At 32.4% G+C, this 17,693-nt stretch overlaps 2 protein-coding genes across 3 annotated transcripts; one reads left to right on the forward strand and one right to left on the reverse strand.

The window, feature by feature from the left end:
• Positions 1-217: 217 nt before the first annotated feature.
• Positions 218-4,962, reverse strand: LOC135839402 (uncharacterized). Of its 2 annotated transcripts, none has more exons than XM_065355412.1 (3): positions 4,579-4,962; positions 2,474-2,663; positions 218-2,152 (listed from the first exon to the last, which is right to left on the reverse strand). In XM_065355412.1, the coding sequence occupies exons 1-3, from the start codon at positions 4,689-4,691 to the stop codon at positions 1,409-1,411; spliced, it is 1,047 nt and encodes a 348-aa protein (XP_065211484.1). In that variant the 5' UTR covers positions 4,692-4,962; the 3' UTR covers positions 218-1,408. The 2 variants fall into 2 exon arrangements, with proteins under 2 accessions (XP_065211484.1, XP_065211485.1); XM_065355413.1 differs by lacking the exon at positions 4,579-4,962 and adding an exon at positions 4,413-4,572.
• A 5,310-nt stretch (positions 4,963-10,272) lies between these two features.
• On the forward strand, positions 10,273-14,227 carry LOC135839978 (uncharacterized). The gene is made up of 3 exons (XM_065356268.1): positions 10,273-10,777; positions 12,986-13,181; positions 13,326-14,227. Exons 1-3 carry the CDS (start codon positions 10,650-10,652, stop codon positions 14,121-14,123), a joined length of 1,122 nt encoding a protein of 373 aa, XP_065212340.1. The 5' UTR covers positions 10,273-10,649; the 3' UTR covers positions 14,124-14,227.
• Positions 14,228-17,693: the final 3,466 nt, after the last annotated feature.

Here is a 17,693-nt window from a genome sequence, read left to right on the forward strand (position 1 = left end):
AAAAATGGTGGTAGGTATACAAGTTTGAATATCGAAGCATGCAGTTGAAAATTTCTGTGCCTTACATTCAGGAACTATGCAATCCTTGATGAGTTCACGCAGGTACGTTTGCCCTGCTCCCCTGCTCAGCATTTTTTTTTCTGAACACATCACTTCTGCCAGAACTGCGAAAAAATAAAATACAACAATACGACTAATACTAAAAAAATAACAAAAATTTACACCTTTTTGAAAACAATTTATTTTGATGTTCTTCACATTTGAAAGCAGAAAAGAAAGAAAATCACATAGTTCGAATGCCCTTTTTTTTTACGAAAAGTTTTTTTTTTAAAAAATGAAGAATGAAAGCCTCCTCTTTAAATCTCGATTGTTTGAAAATTACATGTAATAATATTTATGATGATATCAAAACTTCATGGAGATTGATAAGCTTATCAATATTACGATAAGATAGGTACATATATTCAATACAGATTTTTCCAACATCATTATTAAGTACTTAAATAAAGGAAGTTTAATAATTTACCCCTGAACAGTCTTTAGTCTAGTGTGTTGTACTTGACACAATTTTTGTACACCTATCTGAATGGCAAAATTACGAATATCTTCACTCTTCAGTATAAGAGGTTACTTCATCACCATTACCTCGTTTTTCTCTTTTCTTATGGGCGAGAAAAACATAATGAGTTGGTATTAAACACCTACGTAAGGAGGAAATGTTATACATCCTATGATGTTTGATGCTTTGTATAATTCCACTGCACGTATGAATACCTACTCCTACCCTATAGAGCATTCAGATTAGCAGGTCATGATTTAGATCTTTTTATAAACTAACAAACTCGGTCTAATTTTTATTTTTTTCGTCATTTTGAATGGTTGTTCCATAAAAGTACATAAGTATGTGCATGACTTTTAACACATCTTCATGCATCAAAATACGCGTTGAAAAAAAAATACCACGCCATTAAACGTAGGTAGGTACCTAAGCAGCCTACATACATTTTTAAGTAGGTAAATGTCAACTTTGAAATTTAATTTAATCGGTATAGCAAATGTATACCTACCTATGCATGAGAGAAAACGATGCTCTCCAAATGAGCTAAATTACGAGTACAATTTGCACAAAAATATACGTCAAGTCGCAAACAATAAGAAAATGACCACAAACCGGGTAGACATTTTTTCAGAAACGCGTTTCCTCTTTAAATTTATAACAGTACGCGAAATTAAACAAAGAACAAAGAAATGGCAAAGGTAAGGTATAGCTAGGTGGGCGAGTAGGTACTAGGTAGCAGTAAATTGACATGAAATAGAAAGCCAACAAGTCCGCAATGAATTTTCTTTTTATCTTTTAATTTAGACCGTGTTGTTATTTTCATGCTGTTGGTCGTTATTAGGTAGGCTGCTAACAAAACTTATTTTTCACTTTGGCATCGGCGTTATTACAAGGCGGCTTTTGTCCCTGTCCTTTGTCGAAAGTGGTAAATATTGATGATCCTGTTATTCTAGTACCTGGATCAAAACAGCCGCGTAAATTGCTGGTGATATTGTTACAATACGCGCAATATTTATTTCTATAAGCCTCGTCTTTGAATTCGTCGTACACTATCGAGGTATGCGACGAATCGCATAAATTTACAAATGTGCTATTTTTCAAACTACAATTCGAAATTGTCGACACGCAATCTCGAAAATGAGGCTCCAGCTCCGCCGGTTTCAGTCGCTTATACCAACAATCATATTTCGTACCGTTATACTCGCTGAAGAAAGTTTTACTAGTGGAGTTGAATCGAACGCGTTTTTTCGCTTCTTCCAAGTTCATCTTATGATAATCTATAAATTGAGAATCGGGTGTAGATGCGGACATTTTTTCTGTACTGGATACAAACTGTTGAGTCTTCTCCGTTGATGGTATTTGATCGTTGTTCGTTATCGGTGAGCAATGAGTTGTCAAATTCCACGCTATGTAAACGAACTCGTTATTACACACAGCGCAATATTCGTTTCCATATGTGATATTTTTCTGCACATTGGTAACTGGAATATACAGCTTTTTATTCTCATTTTGCAAGCTTTTCATGGAGCTTTCACATTTGGATTTCACGCTTTGATTTGGATAATTAGGCGGACACGTAGTTTTCATGTAAACCTGCGAATATAATAAGGCGTTCGTTTCAAAATAGCTCGTATTGGATGATAAAATAAAAATCACAGTTGAACTATACACTCAGCTTGGTGTATGTACCATATACTATCAAATTTTTGTCTTATATCAACGGTGCAACGTTGATAAACAAAGTAAAATGATAATTAGCGTGATACTTTGGTTCGTATAAGATAATTGAGTACCTATCAATTTATACATAGGTAGGTAAAGGTATGTATTATACTCGTACAATATTGAACACAATTTAACAAAAAACTAATGAATATGTACCAACAAAAACTTTTCACTTTTCAGAAAACTTACTCGCTCGGCAGGAGGGCAGTAAAAATACTCCAATTTATACGTTTTATTATGGTTAATGTGCTGGGAATCTTCGCAACAATCCCCATAAAGTGTGCAGTTCTCATCACACATACAGTTTCGGGTATTCAACGTTTGCAAAGAAGCATTTACCGTATTCAATAAATGACACGTTTTTTCACTTTTACAAATCCTGCAACACATGAGAAAATAGGTATTTTATCTTTAAAATCGTTTTTCGTATACCTACCTATTTCAATTAAGGCGAAGAATAAGCTACGCTACATTTATTTTGTGATCCATCTCGAGGGATGAGACCATTTAACTAATAAACAAGAACAAAGTGCTTGAATGAAATCAGATTCATCGTAATTTGAAAGAAAAAGAGAAAGCAACGAGCCTGCAATCATGTACTTAAGGATGCCTATAAATATAAATAAACATCAGGATAGGTTTCATTTTTTTCTCCAAGGTACATAATTGGATAGGTATAAAAGTCACGGCGTTTGTACCCAGAAAGGTCCCCTATTCGTAGTGAAAAAACGAAAATAGGTAGACTGAGAAACGAAGAATCTGAGATAAGTAGGTACCTACCTAGATACTTAATTATCGAGCATACAGGTGTTGAGATAAGTACCAAAATTCATTGAAACATTTCGATTTTTATAGCATAAATGATAATAGGTAATTATTATGATTAGAATCATGTATTGATCAAAAAAATAATTGACAAAAGCTTTTACTGTTGTTTATTTTTCAATAGAAATAAACCAACGTGTGGGATGATTTCTTCCATTTGACACCTCAACTCAAGAATATCCACTTTGAGCTGCTATGAACCTCCAGCGAAATATCAATTTTTCTAGGAATTTCAAATAGGTAGGTAACTCTGCAGAGTAATATTTTTTTGAACGAGGATAAAAACTTCAATACTGCTAGCCATATTCATTAAACATTTTTGACTTTAGTGGGAGATATAGGTATCGTCTAAAGATCAATGAAGTTGTTTTGAATAGGTACCTACCTATTTAAATTCAGGACGAGTGTCATTTTGAAGAGACTTCTGAGTTGCTTTGAGTGAATCAGAGAACGATAGAAAAGCTCCAGAATTCATGTAGATAACTACTCTTCATACTACTCGTATGACTTGAACCAAGATTAAAGTGTTTGTTCTAATTAGGAAATTTTTTGAATTTTGAGATAAGCTTGTGAATAATACGTTCGATTTTACTTTCCCATTATAAGTTTTCAGAATAACTTCTCAAACACCCGCAAGGACCGATCTAGAAAGGCGATTTTAAATGGGAGAGGATAAAGCAGATACCTACTCAAAAAGGAGATTGTTTCCTCACCCCCCCCCCCCAGGCTGCGATTTTCAGTAAATATCTAATATGTACTTGAAATCTTCGGATTGAAACATTCATCAAAATTACCTACCGATCGAATACTTATTCTGTAATCTTAAAATTAATTTTGATCGTTGACAGCTGAGAAGGTACCTAACGAGTTGAAAACTTGATTATTCAAAGTATAATACCTACGTATGTAGTAAGTAAATATTTATCTGTCGTCCATTGGTGTATTTTATTCGTTTATTAATTCTCTTGTTTCTTATACCTACACGAAATGCAATGAAGTCGAACGAGAACTTTAAACAGTAATAAAACAATACGACTTTCGAATACGTAATGGAGCAGCCATATCATGGAAAATTCCCGAATTTCTGAACAGACACTAGAATTATCTTTACGAAAAGTTTCCTCTGACTTCGAATAAAACTATGAAATAAGCAAATAGGTATACTCAAGTCAAGTTAGTAAGTAAGCACTTCTGTGCTACAATTTTTCCAGTGTGTAGGATTATGGACTTATCGCGAGGGACATTGTAATAATTGAACAAGTAGGTATGAAGATGTAGGTACATTGATTGACGATATACGAACCTCTATTAAAGCCAAAGATCACTAATGCACAGCGAGTAAAATACTCGTATACGAGTAACTGATTGTAATTTATATGGAAGTATAAAAGGCGGATATAATGTACCGTATTAGGTAGGTACATATTTATTAATGAATAAAAATGCGACGAAAAGGAAAAACATCTCACTTTTCAATGTAATCCGACACGATTCGTTCACTTTCGGTAACATTTCTTTGCGAATCAATTTTTTGCGATTGAACGACGAAAAACACTGTAAAAATTATTACAACCGCTCTCATACTGAACGAAAAAACACGCAACTATAATGAACTAAACGAGAACACATTTCACGAGCACCTAAACTACAAGTACATCCGCGAATAAACATGTACTCGATTTCTAATCTTGCACTATCACAGTAATTTTTCAACTTATACATATTCCAAGATGCGAAAATCGAACATCATTTTTTATTTGACAGCTAAACATAGATCTGGCATGGCATATCTATCTATGAAGCTCGAAACGCACGTATTGCTATGTTTTGGTGCCTGTACCTATCTGACGTTTACTTATGCGGTGAAATAGGAAGATTTTTAGATAAATACCGGTTTTGTTTATAATCGCTTTGTCAATGAATCTTAAAATCGTTCCCAAGGCTTGTTGACATTATAAAGCGAGGTAATTATAATGGTTGCGATTTCATACATAGCATTTTCCTAGATATAGGTACTATGAAAGTGTCCAGTCGAGTGTTATTAGCAGCACTACTAATTGATCAGGTGTTTTTGGGATTTCGATACATATGAGTTTCTATGTAGGTAGGTATATTATGAGCAACGACAACACGTGGTTGTCATAAAAATTACATACAGTAAAACGAAGATTACTTTTTATCAAACTGCAACATCTGGAAACAAAAATTTGATACATTAAATAGAAAGAAGGTAAATGTAATTAATAATACCGGTGCATATCTATTCCTTTTGCCGAATTATTTAATCGCAAAAATCCAAGTACATGTAAGTAGGTACCTATCTACTTTATGCGAGGATTATAAGCTCTCCTACATTTCTTATCATTGAGTAGGGTAGGTACTTCTACTTACCTTTCTGTTTTATGCCAAAATGAAATCGGTTTCATTTCATCTCATAGATTACGTCTCAATAAAACGCACCAGAATCAATAAAATTTCCCATGATTAATTTCTTAATGAATACCTAGGTACATACTGATTACTATTACAATTTTTTTGCAGAAGATCTGGTATGTCAAGGTTTTTCTAATTTTAGATATTCTTCAAATCGATACATTAAGAGCTGATCTACTGAATTTTCATTCGGAAACTTGTTAGTTTCCTAGTTCATATTTACACGATTCACTCTTTATGACGCATTGGCAGAAAAATTATGCGAAGAAATGTGATCTTATTTTCGCACAGTTTCTCATAAGAAATTAAAAACCCTTCGTAACGAAGACGAAAGTATTGCAAGGTATGAAAATCAATTCTACAATGGTTTTTAAAACAAAGAATGAAAACTGTGGACTACGCAGTGTAGAAGGGAGAGAAATACAATATAAATGAGATGAAATGAACATAATCGTCTGGAATTAAATGCATCTGTTTAAAGGTATATTGTACTTTAGATACTTGGGCGTTGTTGTCTACTTAGAGATAATTACTGGACAAAGTAAATTATTAATCAGCTTTAATTCATAAATAACAATCACTTATAAAACAGACAGTTTTCTTTGAAATAATACATAGAGAGTTACTTTATTTTAATTAGAAATGGATAGGTAGATAGATATCTGCGTACCTATTTATCTGATGGAAAAAGTTCACTGTATAATGAAATGAAATTATAAGACTGAAATCTAAATAAATATTTGAGTAAATAGGTAGGTACATTAAAATCTAAGTAAACTAAAAAAAAACATGGAAATTTTCATTTAAAAAAAAAAAAAAAAAAAATGTCTGAATTGAAATATGTACCCGTAGAGTCAAAATCTCTTCATAAAGACACGTAGGTAGGAACTTAATAAATTATATTGAAACGCCTGACGATTTTCTTAAAAACATTATTACATCTACGTGAATTGATTGTGTGAGTACGTACGTAGATGGAACAAATTACTTCTTCATCACACGTCATACAAATTACTGGAAATAGGAAGTGGGCGTTTTTACAAAATTCTAAACAGATGTAGGTATAGGTAAATCAACTATCACAGGTGCTTACATTTAAATAAAACTAATTTATCAAAATATTCCATATCATGATTATATTTTACAGGTTACACTGTATAAAGTTTACGTGCATTTTTAATTACACATAGGTGGATATGTAAATTACCAAGGTATGAATCTATTGGCAAACATAATATCCTATCTAGATATATTTCAAGTTCACACACTGTTCATAATGTAGTTTTCCCACTCGTTTTTCTCAGAATTATTCAATTATAATCATGTTTTCCCCTGTCGTTCAGATTTAAAGTCAATTCCAGATCCGTTGGAGTGGTTGCAAATGAATAAAAATAGTGCATTACTCGTAAACGGGTAGAAAAGTAATTTCCCTTTTTCTAAGTAGGTAGGTAGGTTTTTTTTAAAAATGAAGCGGGAGAAAAACGCATTTGAGACCATCAAACAATTAGTAATCAGGGAGCAAAGTTACCTCGCGCTCTTCACATATTCAAAAACAACAACATAACATTCGAAGCCGGGTATTAGGAGTACCTAATGCATAAGTACATACATCAATAATAATAGGTGAAGCTGGCTTCGAGTGATGAATGGTTTGCCTATAGCCAGATGGCAGGCATCAGTGCATCGCTAGATTATTAATCAGTAATCACAAAAAAGAACAGTAGTTTGATTTTGAACGTTGCTAGAATCGTTTAAAGTTTTAAAATAGAATTGTTTGAGATTTTCTTCTAAATTTTTCGTAAGAAATTGGTTTTAAAATTTTTCCCCGTGTACTCTTACCATGCCTATCACATCTTGATAATTTGGATCTTGAACTTTTACACTTACTTTGCTTTTGATTTCTGTTAAATATTGAATTTGTTTTATAATCTAATTACCTATAATTCTATTTATTTTTTGACAAAAAAATTAGTGTCAGATTTGTGTTTGAAAATTTACGCTTTCAGAACCATGAATTACGTATGTACTTAGGTAGTTATGGGGAAAAAATTGATATCACCCATATTCCTATAATACCACACACAAGATATTTCGTCTATTTAACACGCTCCTTGTTGGGCACCAATCTAATTGTGGAATTAAGGTACGTATGATTTTTTAAAACGTCGTAATTTTGTGATTGTCTTCTTCAGATATGTTACCTGCATAACTGTTTTTTATACTTAGATAAATTTGAAAAATTTTCAGATTATTCAAATTTTGTACTTTTGTCTTTTTTTTTTTTTTTTTAAAAAGGACAAAAACAGAACGACTCACTGTAAGTATTTATTACTTTAATGATTGATAATTCAATATTCATCTGCGCCTCTTGATTTTTGCTCGGTATTTCTTGGGATCACTCTCTTTGCTTTCCTTTCTGAATATCTCAACACCTGTAGATATTACAGATTGATGACAAAATAACGTAGGAGTGAACATTTTATGACGTCATTTTTGGGGGATTTCAAATTGAAATTATATTCCTCAGGCGTGTGATAAAAATTTGATTTTCTCTTTTTTAATTAATATCTAGGTAGAGGTAGTCATGTTATTTCCATGCATTTTTAAAATTAAGTAGACATGTGATTTTTTTAGTTTAATGCACACAGTAAAAATGGAAAAATCGACAGAACTTTTTTAAAAATTTAATTCATAAAAAATTGTTTTTTTTCTTCAAATTTTAGTTTTTTGTTGAGACGTGATCAATCATAAATCTACATAGGTCAAGGTAAGTTACACCTATGTAATTTTATCATATAACTTGTGAGTAATTTTGTGAAACAAAACTCACTATAAAAGGGACAACGAATTCGTAAAGAGTAAAAATAGTCTAAAATATTTTTCATGATCCAATCTAGCGATCCCTTTTCATTAGAGAGTTTGTTTCAAAATCTTACATTAATAATAATTAGCCAAATTTCTGAAATTCTTCTAATGCTGAGTTATTTTTGGAATAAGAATGGAAAAAATCACAAGCAATAAACAATGATTAAAAGTTTTGGAAATTGTTGCTTTTGAAACGGTTTTAAAATATTTCATCGAGACTTAAGGAAAGAAAGAGTTAGGTACCTGAGAATTTTAAAATAATTAAATGAGAAAAACTTTGCAGCGAGGAAAAAAACTTGAGAAGTTTACGCCTCAAGTTAGCAACATTAAATTTTAAAATGTTAGCAGTAAAAGAAAATCACAATGTTGAAACGCTTTGTGCGTTTAAACATTTAAATTTGTATAAATGTCACCGTCGTCCCATAAATACTCGCTTACATAGTTCCTACCTATACAAGTTTAAAAAGGATAGGTATAAATAAAGATAAACTGCTTAGCTATTTACCAGTATCTATTTAGGTATACCATACCTATCTTAAGATGCGAGATCGATGAAATAGTACATTCGCAGGTTTACTTTGGTGCATGGATAAAATTATAGTTGGGTAAACTTGAAAAATTTTAGTATGCTGAGATATTTATTACGTTAACGTATCTGTTTTTTTTTTTGTTTTTTTTACCTATTAAAACATGACTAGAATACTTCTCATCGTAAAATTCGCATTGTTATAAAACTGCAACTGAAAATTCCTCTAAATGAATGCAAAACAGAATGATGCCGAATCAGCAAGATTCAAAATGCATTAAAAAAATACCGAATGTTTCGAATGAATTCGGTAAACCATATTTCAGGTCGTTAACCCTGAAGATGATCTGGTTACCGGAATAAAATCATCTTGTGGTACGTTATCCAAATGGAAATTCCTTTCCCTTTTTGAAAGTATTAATATTTTGCACTACGTGAATAGTTGGTTTTCGAGTTTTTATGGTATTTCTCTCGTGACCGGTATAATAATTTCAATACGTATCCGGTTTTATGTGACGCGAATGCTACAAACGATCTATCCAAATAAATTCTAACGGAATTGGTTGGTTGAGATTGTGATGTATTTTAAAAGGAAACTGCTTAAGTGTATTTTTATAGCTCGGATATCCCCCTCCCTCCGTTTTTGTTTACTTAATACGAATTAATGTTAAATAGATGGTACTACATAATTATGATATGAAAGTGTAATATTTTTAAGCATGTATTCGCGAATATCTACTTATAGTTGTTAATTGAAGATATACTTTGTTACACCCCAATAACTCGGATCTCCTTTCATGTGTGAAACATGCCTATTGCAATACAAACTTCCTCATTGATCGTACCTATATGAATACAACAATGTATACGTAGGTACCCCTGAAATAAAATTTGAAAGGTACTACCTACAATTGGCATATGTGCCACTAGGTTCTATCGATATACGTACCTATTTATCGCAATGCTGCTTTTCAGTTTATCTAAAATCAAATACCAAATTCGTTCCGAATTTCGTACTTCTACCTATTTATGCTATGATGTTGAGTAATAGGGAAAATTCGCATCGCAAATTATTCAGTAGGCATATCTGTTAGGTATGTGTATGAATTAGGCAGACCTACTTGGTACATACAAAGATTAAGTCGTCATATAATATAATTGTTTTATAGGCATTCATGGTACCTGAACAAGAGTTTTGTTCTTATCAAAAAATGCTAATGCGTTGCTCTGTCGGTATAAGAATGAAATAACCTTGGTCTTATAGATTTCATTACATATGTACCTAGCTACCTTCTAGGAGATGAAAAAAAAAACAAACGTTCAAACCGGTAAACAATCTCAGATACTAAATTTATTTAATAGTCTGCGTTATGTATACCTATTAAATAGGTAACATGAAACATATAGCCGTTCTCAGCTTTAATTCTTTAACGTGATGAATTCTCGATTCATGGGTCTCGGAGTGTTAGTCTTTTAGTTGATTCAAATGTGAATGAACGAGTTAAGATTTTGTTTAAGAATACGTCTTATCGCTTCTTAATTTTTATTGTGATTTGAAATATTTCGAGTTCAGTTATTTTCTTTTTTTAAAACAATGTTTCATTTTTTGTTTAATTTGTTATCGAATCGACTACAAACAAAATATGTATATTAAATGTCGAAAACCAATAGTAACGTAGAAGTTTTATTAAATCTTATATTTTCGAGTAAATTAAGATGATCAGTGCAGTATTTCTTGTGATCACAACATCAATTGTTGTGTACGGGCAAACTAATAAAGATGATTTTTCAGTCATTACAATTGACCAACCAACACTCTTCAATGAACAAGCTTACCGAGAAAAGTATGTATCTGTGTGCTTTACTAATACCAACTCATATGATGATATTTTGTACCTCAATTATACCTAGCTACTTATTCGTGTGGTGGAATATTTACCAGGGAATTATCGAAGAAGTAATTGGTGAACTATAGGGGGATAGCTCGTCGTAAGAAAAGTTCACCTGCACAATCGAAAAATTGAGAGTCCGTACACCACTTTGAATTTTCAAAAACCTGATACTTGAAATAGGTACCTATTGAAGAATGTGATTATGGATACCTACCATGGGCTAAAAAAAATTAATATTCTTGTCATATACCAACTCGCATTATGTTTAGAAACCCATTTTGTAAATGAGCGAGAAAAAATGCATGTTTTAAAAAATCGGGGCTTTGAAAATCATCACACAAAATTTAATGCCCCAAATTCATTTTTTGGGAAAATTTTTGAAAATCAAATTTGAGTCTAAATTTTACCAAATTGATCTAGAAATTTTGAAATTTGATATACCTAAAGTAAACTGCTCGTATAGTTTTTTATAGTGCTTTTTGAAAATCCAAAATTTCCTAAATGTGCCCGGGCTCCAGAATGATTTGAACCTCCCTGCAATCCACTCAACATGTTAAAATTAGAGTATTAAATGAATTTTTTGGTTGGGTGCGATTCTGAGGAAATTTCAACGTTTGAAAATCTGTTGAACATTCTAGCACAGCTCAAAATTGTTTGAAATCCTAATCAATCGATTCGAGGCGGTGTCGAAAATGAGACACATGCCAAATTTCCGCTTTCTGGGTCACTTTGGTAAAATTTTGAGTTTTTTACATTTTTGAACCGAATTCAATTTTCAAAAAATATCACCAAAAATTTTCAAATGCACTAAAGGTAGGTAGGTAGTAAAAATTTAGCGTATGTATTTTTGCATGGTCTTTTGATTCAATTTTGCGCAGTTCGAACATATTTCTTCTGGTTAGGACACCTTCCTTTTCGGAGTTCTAACCGTTCAATCGCATTTTTCGACTAGGTATCTGTATGTGCGCAGATTTTTAAAAATTCGGGTGATCAAAAATGTACAGAATATTTAAAACTTTTACCTAACACTCCTTTTCCCCTCAAATTTATATCACAGCTGATGACCTCAAATCTATCTTTACCCAAAGCACACTTCGGGAATGGCAAAACGTTCGGACCCTACAAACATCAAACAAGCTTTTCCATCACAAAAAATCAACTCACCACTTTTCCCTATCGATATCAAAATTCACTCTCAAAATGTAGGTGAATTGTAGCTATATGAGACCAGGAACCACATTTCCTGGAGTGGTAACCGTGAAGATTCAATTTTTAACTTTATGGGTACATATATTGGAAAATCCAAACGTGTATAGGGCCCTCAATTTTTCGAATGAGTAGGTAGCTGATGCTGAAGATTGTTAGGAGTCTCAATTAAAAAAAAAAAAAAAAAAAAAAATGGTTTTGGTTAGGTACAATCCAGGTAGGTATGTAGAATACTAAAAATTATGGTTGGACTGGTGGATTCTGAGAATTGGTATAGGTATGTATTTTTTTGAAGTTTCAATGTTCAAATTAGGCCTTTCAGAAAAACTAAACGAAGAGATGGTTGAAGTTTATGTGTTCGTGACAGCGGCAGCAGAAACAAATTTCTTCTCTATCTGCCACAAATTATAGGCAATGCATCTCATCATTATTTTGCTCTTGAGGCACGCTATTTTACTTTGTGTAACTCAATTTTAAAAAGTTCCATCGCACTGGAATTGAGTAGGTTTACCTACCTACGTACAATAAATTGCACACGTTCATAACTTACGAGTTAATTTCACACTCATAAGTAATATAGATTTTTTATCTGCAAATATATTCTCAAAACTAGGTAGGTACTTAATATGAAAAAAGGAAGGACAGGAAGAATCAAATAGGTACTTGAAAGTGTAACAAGAATATTATTCAACAAAGTTGAAAATGAAACTGGTTGCGTCAGTCAAGCGCTTTCCTGCTACAGTTTGTTTTATAATTGAAATGTTATAATGCATAACGGAGTTTGAGAAACTTGAATTTTTGTAGTTTTACTGTATTAGGATTTTACCATTTTTAAAATGTAGGTAGCTCTTTACGAATTCCACTAATGACATCTGATAAGCCTATCTCAATAAATTTTAGACTTCCAGTCGACTCATCATTCATTTACACTTTTTCTTTGTTCCCCTCTGCTAGGATTTGTAAAAGTGAGCCGACTTGCAATCTGATAAAAGACATTACGCCGAAAGAATTGACTACATTACAGTATCGAAACTGCATGTGCGATGCTGACTGCGCCACATATGGAGACTGTTGTTCAGAATCGAAATATTTTAATGCAACGCAGCAAAAACAAAACTTTCATAATTTCCATTGTTCGTACCAAGAAGATGTAAGTTTTCTGTTAATGACCGAAGACGTGTAGGTAAACAGTTGCCTCGTGCCTATTACATTACCTACACCAGACCTCGTACCTGTAAAATAAAGACCAGCATATCGTAATTTTTGCAATTGAAATGATCTCGTATTGTTACAGGTTTATATGATAACTACCTGCCCGAAGAATTATAATAACATCACGATAAGAAATAAATGCGAAAAATCCACGTTACCGTTAGACACCGACAATGTAAAATTAATCATTCCAGTAACCAATGTTAATACTCGGATTACATACGGTAACGAGTACTGCGCTCAATGCCACGGCGTCAGAAATTATCGTTATTGGAACGAAACTCGAGTTTGTTCGGTAAAACACGACGAAAGTATTCGAACAGATGACTTTAGGCAGAACTATCCAGTAGCGAATCTTGACAATGATACTTCATCATTGAATTCCAGAACACAATATTACAGGCTCGAAAACTTTACTGATTTGACAGAAAATGGCACCTCATTACCTCAAAGCGATGATCTTTACGCCGAATCACTCGAAGCTACTAAGTTCATGAAATTCAACTCTACCAGTAAAACTTTTTACAGTTTATACAACAATAGAAATTTTGCCTGCTCGGTTGCACGAGCTATTCCAGATGATTTGAATTCGTCAGTAAGAAAATGTAAAAAATTTGTATCCGAATGCTCTATTGCTTCAAATAAAACGCTGACTGAAAAATGTCGATCATATACATCGATAGTATTCGACGGTTTCACTTCGTACAGAAACAAAGAATGTGCTGCTTGCAATAATGTCACGCAGGAGTTACCTGGGTGTTTTTCACCTCCTCCTGCTTTTGGAGCTGCTTCTAATCTATTTTCAACTAGTAACAAAGCAACATCAGGAGACATTAATCCTTGTAAAAATCCTTCTTTAAAGGATAAATTTTGTTCGTGATTTATAACTTTCATTTTTATATATGTATTTTTTATTTCCTATTATAAAAGCTGGTATGTGTACCTACTTATTTAAATTTAAAATACAGTAATTATTGAATTGAAGTAGGCGTCTATTTTTTTAATGAACGATGATAAATCTTTGTACCAACTGTATCATTTCATAGGTGTTTTGACAGGTACAATTTACATGTTATATATACCTAATAAATTTTTTAAGTAGGTACCTAACTAGGCAGACAGCTAGACACTTGTACTGATAAGTAGCAGCTGCATATACTCATTAGTCATTATCAATCAGGGCCAGTAACTCACAAGTTTTCTTCACTTCTTGAAATAACTTATTTAGTGGAAAATTTACTCTCTGTCTCTCTTTATTAGATAATCCCAGTTCATTAAACTTGAAATTTGACTTGATAACTAAATGTTTGAAAATTCGGCGAAGAAATTGAAAAATTTTGCAAAAAGGTTTTTGCACCGACATACATTTTTAGGCCAAAAATATCATTGGAGGTAATTTTTGAACTCAGCCATTCTTGGTGCCGATGAAGAATGAAGAAATGAATTTATTGACAGAAAAATTGAAAATGGGGAGATGTGACATACGTTCGCCTTCGTTGCAATGTCAATTTAGAATAAGCACTTACTTATACTTTCCTTAAAGTGATTAAAAATACATTTCGTAATTACAAAATACCGATTGTGGGATATCATTGTGTATGTAACTGAATATACTTATAACTATAAAGTTTCGCAGTCGAGTAAATTACAAAATTGATTACTTACCACAATCAAATGCAATTAAAGTTTTACTCTTCTCAGCCATAACTTCAAACACGCATGTAAACTAGTTTACTATTGTTCATTGATTCTAAGTCGAATGAAAGCCTGCATATATATGTCACAAACGGCTGTTGGAAAATTGTTTAATCATTTAACGTTGGTTTTCTTAATCACACAGAATCCCATAAATCCTTTTACCAGTGGCATACGTTATACACATTTATCTAAAATCTCATTTTGTTTACTATGTAGTAGGCCTATATGTACTCACAAAAACGACTGAGATGAAATTTTCAACGAATTATAAAGCTTTTTTCCCCTTAACGCACCAAAAAAAAAACTTCCCCAAAAATTAATTTATAACTTATGCTTTTAAAGATGACATTCTTATAAGATAACGTAAGTAGGTACCTATCTATTGAGAAAAAAGAGTGCACGGTTTGTAGCAAAAAAACACACGAAATTTCAATTAAATTGAATCTTTTTATTAATAAAACTTGAACACAAAAAGAAATTAAGTTTTTCTTTCGAATTCACTTCGTTTTGTTCATTCAGTATTTTCCCGCTAATTTGAGAAACTTTCTTGTTGATTCTAATTTGTGGAAAAAATGGAATAAAAGAATTACGCTATTTTTCTCTCCCTGCTCTCATTCTACGGCAGCTTTAAAAATATTGGAATAAAACTTTCTTTTTCGTGAGACGAATTTAATTATTTTTTCTCTCCTCGTGTTTTGTTTAATGACGGAGAAATTCTCGTATACTTATGTACAAAAAAAAAAAAAAACTTCCTTGTGAATAAGCTTTAGCACTTTACTCGAATTTCTGATAGCTGTTTAAAGAATATTTTCGAATTTGAGATAATATAATATACATTTTTTAATGTTACACAATAATTAAAAATTATACATACTTGAAGGGTTCGTCGTTTAACCCGCAAGTATCTCGACCATTTCCATTTTTTAGCTGGAATTTTTTTGGCTACTTCGTGCGGTATTCAGATAATGCTCTTTCATCCATTATATCAATTAATTCCACTCCGTCTTTGGAACTCATTCAAATAATTATGCTTCACTTTTAATACCTAATTTCGCTCTCGAGCTGTTCGTCTTACCGCGGTATGCATTATATACCCGGGTTCGTTCTAAATTGAGCAAAATCTTCAGTTCGAATAATTTTAAGACTCAATGAAATTCTTTTTGAATAAACTTACCCTTTTTCGTAGTAAATACAAGATGAACAATCGTTTATGAAGACCCTATAAAGGCAATAGAATGCCGGACTCTGGAATGTGCTTCTTCGATATTACATCCCTTTATATATATTTTTTAGGCTTGTAATTTTCCACGTAGTAGCTGTGTATAGGACTCGACCAATTCGTTTTCTCAGATAAAAATTAATATTTCGCAAATTTCGCAAAAAATATACCATTTTATATGTAAGGTAATTCTTGTTTTTAATAACGTGCCTACCTATCAGCGAGCTTATAAAAAGATAGGTACGTATAGGTAGGTACCTACTAGGTAACAGCGAGTTCCACCAACCAGATCAAAGCCTCTTACACTAACAAAAGCGATGTCTCGGCTTTTCAGCTCGCGTATAAAAAAAAAAAAGAAAAACCATACCATCATCTCTAAACCAAAATCTATTTGGAACAGAAATTTGATTTTTTTTCTCATTGAGACATGTGTCGAAAAAGGTGAAATTGCAGAAATGTACCAACGTTTACAAACACGTATACCTCTACCCTACATGTACACAACGTTCGTATGTGTACATTGGTCACACAATGCTATACGGCTATTTTCAATAAACATTTCGCCAAACTTGGGGTGCTTTTAAATTTCACGCCTTACGATTTCCTGTGCACGTTGCTCGCTCCCTTTCATTCTTCTCTCAAAAGATACAACTTGGTTGTATGACTTTTGTTTGCTTTCGAGGATATTTTGCTTGATAATTATGTAGTTTAGAAAACGCTTTTTGCATTATTGTGACATTATTTTCTCATAAGTAGTGCCGTGTACTTGGAAAGGTAGGTATTGGCGCGCAATTTTGCTTTTTGTTTCGGACGTGTAACGAACTGCGTTTAAAATTTAATCAAAGCGCCGGTGTGGAGCGCATTTTATAAACTGAATGCACACGTTAATTTTCAGCTTTAAAAATCTTTTGGGTATTGTTTGTGTGATTCTACAAAAGCTAACGGCCTGAATCATGTAGAAAGTTTTCAAGATTATGAGCCATGTCCTGAGCTGTTAAAATTTTAATAATACGGAATACGCTGGTTAATCTTTATGACGACTACAAGAATACACGCTCAAGGTTTCCCAAAATAGCTAAGGTGGCTTTAATATGCAAAAATATTATCTAGTATGAGTATTATGCACCTTGAATAATTAAATCGGCGTTTCGTAGTAAGACATATATAGAAGAGAAAATCGATATTGGGTAAAACTGATTCAATTTCTACCCAAAAAGGGAATAAACATACATGCAAAAATATTTAGGTTGATAGAAATCAGACAATTTAGGATTTTTCGTAATAAACTGACCATTCGATTTTTTTTCATCGTTTTACTCAATAAGTATTTGGACGATTTTGTAAAATAAAGACAATCAAATAATATAGCGATGAAGAAAGTTTTCTGCAAAAAGAAATGGTATTTATGTAGGTACCTAACTGCAAAATTATTTTTAAATTCTCATTCGATGAAATAAACAAGTGAAAAACAGAAAGTCATAAATCGTGATACTTATTCACAATTACCATGGATAGAAATACTAATCAAACGTG

This window comes from Planococcus citri, chromosome 3 (assembly GCF_950023065.1).
Source record: "Planococcus citri chromosome 3, ihPlaCitr1.1, whole genome shotgun sequence".
In the NCBI taxonomy this organism is placed as follows: Eukaryota; Metazoa; Arthropoda; class Insecta; order Hemiptera; family Pseudococcidae; genus Planococcus; species Planococcus citri.